This window comes from Chrysemys picta, chromosome 8, assembly GCF_011386835.1.
Source record: "Chrysemys picta bellii isolate R12L10 chromosome 8, ASM1138683v2, whole genome shotgun sequence".
NCBI classification, from domain to species: Eukaryota; Metazoa; Chordata; order Testudines; family Emydidae; genus Chrysemys; species Chrysemys picta.
The window spans coordinates 100,103,318-100,113,660 of NC_088798.1; the positions used below are offsets into that span (position 1 = coordinate 100,103,318).

Below are 10,343 nucleotides of genomic sequence, written 5' to 3' on the forward strand. Positions count from 1 at the left end.
TTTAAGTACTAAGTGAGTCCAGAATATCTGTTACATCCCCCAATTTGTTCCTTGTTTCAAATTATCAAAGGGCCCTAGACCAACTCAGTAGGAACTGGATTGGGATCTAAAAAGAATCATCTGTAGGTTAATACAGTCAGAATGTGATTCAAAGCCCCAGGGAAAGACTGCCATTGGCTTCAGTGGACTTTGGATTAGGCCTTAACTTCTTGTCAACCAACTTTTCAATTAAATTATTTGCCAGAACCTGTTGTATTTTGTAGCTTTAACATTATAATTTTTCTTGGAAATACCTACAGCAGTTACTCTTTCGCTGAATGTATCTGCCATTAGAATAACGATAAATGTGGGCTTAAACAAATGAAGCCTACAACCAGTGTTTAATTTGTGCCATGGCTTGCCAGGGCTGAGCCGTGGCACCCAGGGCCGGCTCCAGGCACCAGCCCTCCAAGCATGAGCTTGGGGCGGCACCTGGAGGGGGGCGGCGCTCACCCGGGGAGAGTGGGACCCGCGGCCGGGCTCACTGCCCTCCTCCCGGCGCTCTGGCCAGCTGGGAAGAGTGGGGCCGCCCTCCTTCCGGCACTCTGGCCGGTCGGGGAGAGCGGGTCCGTGGCCGGGCTCGCCGCCCTCCTTCCGGCGCTCCGGCCGGTCAGGGAGAGCAGGCCCGTGGCTGGGCTCGCCGTGCTCCCTGCTGGGGGGCAGGGTGCAGCGGGAGGCTTTTTCACCTGGGGCGGCAAAAAAGCCAGAGCCGGCCCTGGTGGCACCTGTAGGCTGGGCAGCTTCTAACCCTGGCACCTCTGGGCTTCCTGCATCAGTTATGAATGTAAAAAATTGCTTGAGCCCTGGCACCTCTTTCATTACAAATTAAGCACTGCCTGCAACTGTGTGTTGTGTGTCTTGCAGTACGTTGGTGGCTGCCATCCAATCTGCAGGTCTAATGGAGACATTAAATAGGCCAGGTACCTTCACGGTGTTTGCTCCAACAAACGAAGCTTTCCAAGCTATGCCACGAGGGGAATTGAACAAACTTATGGGTAAGTATTCATAGATCTGGATTTTTAATGTGTAATGTTGAAGGACTAACCAGGATAAATATGCCTTCAGTATCACATTCTTTGATCCTTAAAATTCGTGTCTCCCAATCCATTGAAAGCTCTCCTCCTACATAACCAACTCGTATGCCATGCCCCAACAGAAAGCTTGTGATCTGTACAGCAGGCATCAAAAAGTGGCCTTAAATTTTCCTGTGAGGCAGATACAAGGTCTCTGGGAACGTTGGGGATACAATGGCATCTGTATGATTGTTCAGAGCAGGCAGTGAACACTCCCCTGCTTGGGCTTAGCTCTGCTGGTAGGTGTAGATTGGTTGGGATCATGGAACCACAATTGCTTCACCTGACCATGGTGTTTCTAGCAATGCAGTTGGCACTTGCGGTCTCTGGTCCTCACATGCCGGCAGTGCAAGAACTATGAGCCTGCCTGCAGGGAAAGAAGAAAACAAATCTGGCTATAAGAAAGAGACCTATATTTTGGACTAGGAAAAGATAAAGACCAGATGTCCTGTAAAGCAGGAGTTCTCAGCCTTTTTCTTTCTGAGCCCCCCTCAACATATTATAAAAACTGCATGGCCCACGTGTGCCACAACTGTTTTTTCTGCATATAAAAGCCAGGGCCGGCATTAGGCGGTAGCAAACAGGGCAATTGCCTGGGGCCCCCACACAACAGGGGGCCCCCACGAAGCTACATTGCTCAGGCTCTGACTTCAACCCCGGGTGACAGGGCTAAAGGCCTCGGGCTTCAGACCCATGAGGTGGGGCTTCGGCTTTCTACTCTGGGTCCCAGCGAGTCCAGCACTGGCCCTGCTTGGCAGACCCCCTGAAACCTGCTTGTGGCCCCCCCCGTGGACCCTGGACCCCTGGTTGAGAACCACTGTGGTAAAGCACAGGCTTGCAGACATGACATGGAAAAAGTATGGGAACTTTTACAGCCATCTTCTGTATAAGCAACAGAATGTTGTCCCTTTTTGAGTTTAAAAAATGGATGTGGTTTGGAAAGAATGCTGGGTATTCATTTAAAACCCAACCAAACACTGACGACATAATCTGTAAAGCATCTGTATATGGTAGCTGGCTATCCTTTTAAGTGCATGGAGCAGTAATCTATTGCATCAGCCTGTGCAGTCATTCTAGTGTTTATATGTATAAATATTTCACAACTGTTTTTGCAACTACTGTAACCAGCTCCAAGTGGTGAAATATCCCAGATGTGAGTGCTTGAAATGTTCTTGGTTTTGTCTAAGCAAATATTTAGCTTATGGTTCTGAAGGTGAAGTGAATCATGCTGGTGAGGATATGCAGTGTGAACTGACTCACATGGACCACAGAGGAAAAGACTTGCAACTTCGTCTCACTAAGCTGCTGAAATAAAATAGACATCTTGTTAAATGGGCTGCTTTCATTTTGGACCAAGGCCCAGATTTTTAAATGGATTTAGGTGCCTACCTCTCATTAAAATCAGTGGAAGTTAGGTGCCTGAATATCTTTACAAATCTGGCCCTCAGCATCACATGTTCTGTCTGACCTAGAGTTTATTTGTTGGCACTGCATCTCTAAGGAAAAAATGAGAGACTTTGATGTCCACTATTGCCCCACTATTGCCCCACTCTCTGGCTAACCAGGAAACAGATTGCGAGGAATACATCAACTTGGTTCTTCCCCCCACCCCTCCACCAGCTTTGGCCAGCAAACAGGAAAACTCCGTTATTTGCACAGCTCTAGTCCTGCCTCTTTGTGATTAAAGATCCCAGGGCACTTTCTGCACAGATGTGTTAACCCTGATGTTCTAACCAGTTCCAGCTAGGATATTTATATTTTACCTCCCTAAATTACCTCTGTACTTTGAACTATCTACGATATTTTCCATTTGATGCCAGAGGTGATTGCATTTCAGTAAAGGGTGAAGTGACTTTTATGCATATGCAGTGGTGGTGTAGCCATGTTGGTCCTGGGATATTAGAGAGACCAGATAGTGAGGTAATCTTTTAATAAAAAATATTACCTCACTCACCTGTATATGCATATGGCATTTATCTCTTAAAACTATGACAGTGTATAGGGAATAAGCTGTAACATTATCCTGTAAATATGTTTCTTCTGCCAGGTAATGCGAAACAACTTGCTACCATTCTAAAGTACCATATTGGGGATGAAATCTTGATCAGTGGAGCAGTTGGAGCTCTTGTGAGATTGAAGTCTTTGCAGGGTGATAAAATTGAAATTAGCGCTGTAAGTTTGTGTGTGTGTTTTTGGGGGGGGGGATTTCCTTGGGGTTTTTTGTTTTCTGGTTTGTTTTCAACAATATGGTTATGCTCACTTGGCCAATGTCAAAACCGCTTCCAAATGGACATATGCTCTCACTAAATGGCATCACTGGTTCCTAGCAGAGAGATATGTAACCTCAGGAAGCAGACAGTCTTAACAGAGGTTACTGTTTCTTGAGATCTCAGGAAAAGCCCTCTAGGGAGAAAACAGGCTAACTTTATTGTAGAGGTTTGGGGGGAGGGTTGTCCCATCTGTTAAATGGTGGCTTCACTTTTTTCCCCCTCCAGAAAAACAATGTAGTGAATGTGAACAAGGAACCTGTTGCCGAAACTGATATCATGGCCACTAATGGTGTGATTTATGCTGTGAATGCGGTCTTACAACCTCCAGGTTGGTCAACATTTCTAAATATATAAAGCTGCTGGCTAGGAATGTCAGTGATGTTTTGCACAGTTTATAAAAGGAAATACCGTTTTCTCTGCAGAAGGTAAGAGAAGGGGTATTCTGTGCAGGTTTAGTAGGAAGCAAAATGTGTATAGTTGTATTTGCTATAGCAAATAGATTAGTTCTTTAAGTTCTGCGAGCTGAATAGGTACAATTTTTGATATTTTGTGAGCAGCTGTGCAATATACCATCAGCCATATAGTCTGTTCATTTTACACAATGCAGTTACACTATAAAATATCAGTATCCAGTGTTTTTTAAAATATTTTACCACATATGGTGTCACAGTTGAAACTGTTCATCTGAGTTCTATTCAGGTTTACACTTAAGTTTGGTCCCAGTTCAGCAAGCTACATAAGCATGCCTAGCTTTAAACATAGAATCATAGAATATCAGGGTTGGAAGGGACCTCAGGGAGGTCATCTAGTCTAACCCCCTGCTCAAAGCAGGATCAATCCCCAGACAGATTTTTAACCCAGATCTCTAAATGGCCCCCTCAAGGATTGAGCTCACAACCCTGGGTTTAGGAGGCCAGTGCTCAAACCACTGAGCTATCCCTCCCCAACATGTAAGCGTCCTGCTGAAGTCAATGGAACTTAGGCATGTGCTTATCTTTAAGCACATCTCAAGAGGGGTCCTGACCAGGGATGAATCAGGGCCTTTGTATATTGTGCTCCTGCTTTGAAGGAGCTAATGGTAGTGTAGTGACTCTGTACAGCTCTCGGCTACAGTGAGCAATTTGTAAAGGACAGTGGAACAATAGCCAGATAGTCATGTACTCGTCAATTAAAGTACAGTAGAGAATGGGCTGTCACAGGAATAGTTCAAATCAACCCAAGTTACTCAGAATCAGCTGTGGGACCATTGCATGCTTGGCTCTCTGAGGAAGGGGGATGACCTATTAAGTATTCTAATTCAGTGGGTGATGTTGTATTGATGTGTGATTGATTTCATGCCTAGCTACAGAACACTAGCAGAGGGAAGCAAGAAATATTTTAAAGTCTATATTAATGATGTTTGAATTACACCCTCAGCTTTCAGGCCTCAAGAAAGAGGAGATGAGCCTGCAGATCCTGCACTAGAAATCTTCAAACAGGCATCTGCATTATCCAAGGTAAACAAAATTTAGCTCACGTATTGGGACACTCCCTGAAATTACAGACCTATTAACAATTTTTAAGCATCCTTATATTCAGTTTTTGATTTATGAAAATACTAATTACATTACACTCTGGACCCTCAGCAGTCTTTTCTTGCTTGCTTGCAGTTTAAAAAAATACATTTTATAACATACTGCAGATAAAATCCTGGTGCTGTAAAACACGGGCCAAACCTCAACAGCATATGTTGTATTCAAATGTCATTTTTACATCATTTTCCCTGCTCCTTTGTTCAGATCCAGTAAGTTCTCTACTGCAAGGAGCTTCCCCTCTGCATTTGTTTAATGTGCCAGGCACTCCTAGAAAACTGTAACTGTAGAAGTAAAAATTAGAAAGTAACATGTTTAACTTGTTGACTGATGGGAGAAGTAGAAGATTCTTATTCACCATTAAACTATATATCATACCCCATAACTACCTCAGACCTCCCCTCGGGAAGATGCCTTGGAGAGGAGATGGACCTGATACTGATCCTTGCCACTTACAGATCCAGGGTCCTTTAGAGCACTGGGGCAAGGAGTTCCATAATCGTGGGACCTTCCACTGAGAGTGCCTTTCCACCAGCCTCTTGCTGGCACACTCTAAAACTCTCTAACGCCCCAGCTGATCTCTGTGGCCCTGGTGGTAGACTGGGGGGGAGGTGTCTCGGGTAGCCAGAACCCCAATCATGTAGGACTTGAGAGCTTGATTCTACAAAGGCAGGTGCTTAACATTTGTGAACAATCATCCATTGAAGTCACAGTGTATAAAGTTTAAGTACATCCAGAAGCCTGCTCAGGATTGCAACCATCATAGTCAATACCTTCACTTGCCCCCCAAACACAACTAGCCAGTCAGCGTTTGTCTTTGAGGTGCTAGCGTAATATGCTTCCTGCAGCTCACATCACTGAATGGCGGATGCAGTTGTAGTCTGCTCAAGCTATTGCTGCTGAGGCTTTGACGTTAAAGCCGATTTTAAAAAATGGCTTATTTTTCAACCGATCCTTTTTTGCTGATCGTTTTCAAACTTTTTGACTAGCTCTGTTCAGTATACTTGGAAAAATATTGAGACATTTGTTGCTATCCATTATAGATAAGCATCAGAATTATTTTAGTTTTTAAATATTCTTTTCTTACAGGTTTCCCACAGGAGTTCTCGGCTAGGTAAATAACACATCTTACTTTCTCTCTTGTATTCTCTGGGATGTTTCCGATTTTACTAGCCCTTTGTCACCTCTGCTTTCCCTTTTAGGAGTCCAATTCCAATAGGTCTGTTTGCTACTGTGCTCACAGAACTCTACAGGTCACCAACTTCCACTTATCACTTTAAATCAATCCCTCCCCCCAATAAACATGCACTGTTAGGTTGCCTTCGACCTATTTCATAAGTGCTGAATAAAAAAAATCCATGTGGAACCTGCAGTTGGAGTTGCACTATGATCCTCTAAAGCAGGGATCGGCAACCTTTGGCATGCGGCCCATCAGGGAAAGCCGCTGGCGGACCGAGACGCTTTGTTTACCTGCAGCATCTGCAGGTTCGGCCGATCGCAGCTCCCACTGGCCGCGGTTCGCCGTTCCAGGCCAATGGGGGCTGTGGGAAGCGGCGCAGGCTGGGCCACCTCTTCCTGCAGCCTCCATTGGCCCGGAATGGCGAACCACAGCCAGTGGGAGCTGCTATCAGCCGAACCTGCAGACACTGCAGGTAAACAAAGCGTCTCGGCTCACCAGCGGCTTTCCCTGACGGGCCGCATGCCAAAGGTGGCTGAACCCTGCTCTAAAGGGATCCTTGATATTTTCCTACCCATCCTGATGCTGGTGTGTAGTCACATACGGTAGGTATTACAAGGCCAGACCATCTATTATAAGTTTTATTTCATAGAGTTTAAGGTCACATGGAACCACTAGATCATCTCATCTGACTTCTGTATATCACAGGCCATTTAAATTTCACCCAGTTGCCATTATATTGAGCCTAATAACTTGGGTTAGACTAAAGCATTGCAGGCCTCTGGAGATGTAACTACACCCTACCTCGATATAACGCTGTCCTCGGGAGCCAAAAAATCTTACCGTGTTATAGGTGAAACCACGTTATATCGAACTTGCTTTGATCCGCCGGAGTGTGCAGCCCCGCCCCCCCCCCCCCCCGGAGCGCTGCTTTACCGCGTTATATCCAAATTCGTGTTCTGTTGGGTCGCGTTATATCGGGGTAGAGGTGTATTTGTGGGCCACAGGAGAGACCAAGGTGCCACCATACAATTGCAAGCTTAGTATTAATGATGTTCCAATAAACAGGAAATGCAGATCAGAAATAAAACCGTTGCCTCCTCTTATTGGTCTTAAAGGACCAGATCCTTGAGAGGCTTTGAACACCTGCAACTCCCTGTGCAGTCAGTGGAAGTTATAAGTGCTCACTGCTTCTCTCAGGAATGAGCCCAAAACATGCACTGCGAGCACAACCAAGAGCCCATTAAAATCAATGGGAATCCTTCCACTGACTTTAGGAAGACTTGAATAGAACCATATGAGCACAGAGCAAAAGCAAATGTATATGGCTGGCTACTGATTTCTGTCCAAGTGAGATGGATTATATTGTGTGAATCCAGGGGAAGGTGGAATTAAATGTTGCTGTGCATTGTATTTTTCACATCTGTCTCTTCTTCCTTTCCCTTTCCAGCGCCTCAATATTCCAGGTTATTAGCAAGGATGAAACAGTAAAGTGAAGAACATTCAGCAGAACAATCAACTTTTGCTGTCATTTTAAGGGAAGGACAGAATTGCTTTTAAAATGCAAATATCACACTTAAGTTTATTTTGTTTCCATCTCAAATGGATAGGAGAAAAAAGCCATATTTTTCAAACCATTTTTGCTTCTTTTTTTTACCTTTAGGAGCTGTACATTAAGGCTAATGCTTTTCAGAAGTAACCCCTGATTCTGGATGCTTCAAGTTTAGGTACCCAATCTGTGGTAGTTGTGGGCCTTATTTTTCAGAAGAACAAGTGCTGATTACAGCTCTGGTTGAGGAAAGCACTTAAGCACGTGTTTGGGTCCGTCCCTGTTCAGGACAGTTAAGGGCTATCCTGAACAGGGACACTTTCCTGAATCAAGACTTATCTTCAGCTCTGACTTCAACTGCAGTTGTGGATTCTAAGCACCCCTGAAAATCAAGATCAAAAGTATGGTCTCAATTTGTGCAGCCCTCTCCCCCCACTACCCCCCCCCCCCAAAATCCAAAGTCTGTGCCACCTTTTGAAAACATTCACTCTAGTGACAGTGCTGTAATTGTACACGATCACCTTTCAATAGATCACATAGGTGCCAACCTTACAGTTGATTACACAGTGATCATTTTAACTTATCCTTTTGTTGAACTCACTAAATGTTTTCTGAGCAATACTGTGTTTTAAACCAAAGAATACATCTTTTCTTTCTTCTCCCCACCCCCTGTGTTTTGAAAGTCTTCCATGCAAGTCTGAGTTTGAGGTTTGTTTGTTTTTTTTTAAAAAGCCTTCTGTTGATATTAGGGAATTTGCATGATATAAACTGTGGTCTGAACTGTTCTAGTTTTTGTTTGGTTTTGTTTATGCATATGGATTTGACTTGGCTGTCTTGGTTCACAAGAAGACTGAAAATACATCGTATCTGCAATGAGACTTCTCCCTCTCAGAAGCCTTCAAATAAATGATTCATTTGTAATAACTTGGTTTTTTAAAAAAACCCAATAAAATCAAAAACATATGACGAATGACAGCAGTGTGATTTTTATTGCTCGAGGGTACAGTTTGACTTCGGACTTGCTGGGGACTTAAGTTATATTTGGCCTGGTAAATACTGTGGGCCAAATCATGGCTGCATTAGAGGGGGGAGAAAAACAAGAAACCCCTTCTTGTTTTCTCTTGCTGCAGTTCTCTCCCCAAATCCTGAGCAGCCATAATTTGGCTGGTTGCACCGCAGAATGGCCTGGAAGGTGGGAGTAGTCCTGGCTGCTTGTAGGAGTAATGGTCCCTCTGAGTGAGGCTGGAGGCTTGATTCCCCCTGACCATCAACTGGCAGGGCAGTATTATTTAGCTCTGACTGTAAAAAGAAAGGAGAAAAATCAATCGGTTTGGAAACTCCCACTTGTTTCTGTTTTGAGATCTTGTGCCTCTTTACAAGTGGCTTGTTGAAAGGGATAATCTCTAACCTTGCTCTTGTGCTTCTCCTGAAGAGATTACCTTGCAGGATTCTCACTCCAGGGTCTCAAGCCTCCACCGGGTGACTGGCTCCATTTCCCAAAGCGACAGGGTTTTTTTTAAGGGCTGCAGTCCCACGCACAGAAGGTGGGACATTCAGCCCCTGCAGTCTGAGTGGTACAGCTCACCTCCACCCCTGAGATTCTGTAGCTGTTTATGCACCAAGGCTGGCCCTACATGGGATTAGGACAGCTGGCTTGAGGCTCTGTGAGTGGCTCTGTGACACTCCTGGGTGGGGTGTGCTGTCCCATCTAGTGGCATCGAGACCACTTCAAGAGATCTGGAGCCTTAGCTAAGGCCCCTATGGCTTTTAGCTCATGCAGTAGAGGCTCATGCACTGAGCTCCAGAGGCCCCAGGTTTGATCCCGCCCGCCGATGTCCAGGGTCTGTCCGTGTTCTATTAGTCTTCTACAGTACCACCAGGTGTGCATGCTGAGGGTTATACTCCATCGCTCCACAAGCCTCCAAGGATCCTGAGACCTCTGCAAGCTCTGACAGGGGCACACCAGTGGCCATCACATTGCATTGAGGTTAAAGTCTCTGGAGTCAGCTCAACAGGTGAGGTGGGTGGAGGCTTAAATCACTAATTCCTGCTACCAAGTGTTGAGGCATGTCCAAAGACCATCTACAAGTCAAAACTCTCTGGCCTCTCTGTATATCAGCCAGAAAACAGCCCCTGGAGCCCTCCACTGATTTGTGGTAGTCAGTGTCTTCACACTCCAAACAATAACCTATTAAAAGAAATATGAAAAACAATTAGCAGAGAAATTAACTTTAATGCCTGGAGGCCTCTAGGAGCTTAATGAGCATCAAATCAATCTCCTTTTACGAAGAAGACTTGGAAAGCGGACATGTGGCTGCCTTCCTTCCTGGAGTTCTGCTGCATTTTCTAAACATCTGGAGTTAAGCTTTTGATATTAGGATGCCAGGAACGTTCCTTCACTGAGTTAGTCTTTATATTCACTGTTGGGCCCATCTGTTAGCCTGTATAAAACGAATAAGGCAAATGTATAAACACCTCACTTCAGAAATATTAAATAAGCTTCTCTTGTTTTCCAAGCTGAGAAAAATGCCAATTTATTTTTCTTGCATTAAATGCAAACCAACTTTCCACACACTATCTGAGCCACATGTAAAGTAACTCCTCACTTAACATTATAGTTATGTTCCTGAAAAATGCGACTTTAAGCAAAACTATGTTAAGTAA

At 44.6% G+C, this 10,343-nt stretch overlaps 1 protein-coding gene across 1 annotated transcript in view; it reads left to right on the forward strand.

The window, feature by feature from the left end:
- Positions 1-8,649, forward strand: part of TGFBI (transforming growth factor beta induced) — a 35,806-nt gene extending 27,157 nt beyond the window's left edge. The window contains exons 12-17 of the mRNA XM_005310370.5: positions 904-1,034; positions 3,160-3,284; positions 3,608-3,710; positions 4,799-4,878; positions 6,043-6,067; positions 7,581-8,649. Of these exons, the coding sequence (XP_005310427.1) occupies positions 904-1,034; positions 3,160-3,284; positions 3,608-3,710; positions 4,799-4,878; positions 6,043-6,067; positions 7,581-7,621 (505 nt within the window). The 3' untranslated portion in view covers positions 7,622-8,649. The remainder of the gene's footprint in view (positions 1-903; positions 1,035-3,159; positions 3,285-3,607; positions 3,711-4,798; positions 4,879-6,042; positions 6,068-7,580) is intronic.
- The last annotated feature ends 1,694 nt before the right edge of the window (positions 8,650-10,343 follow it).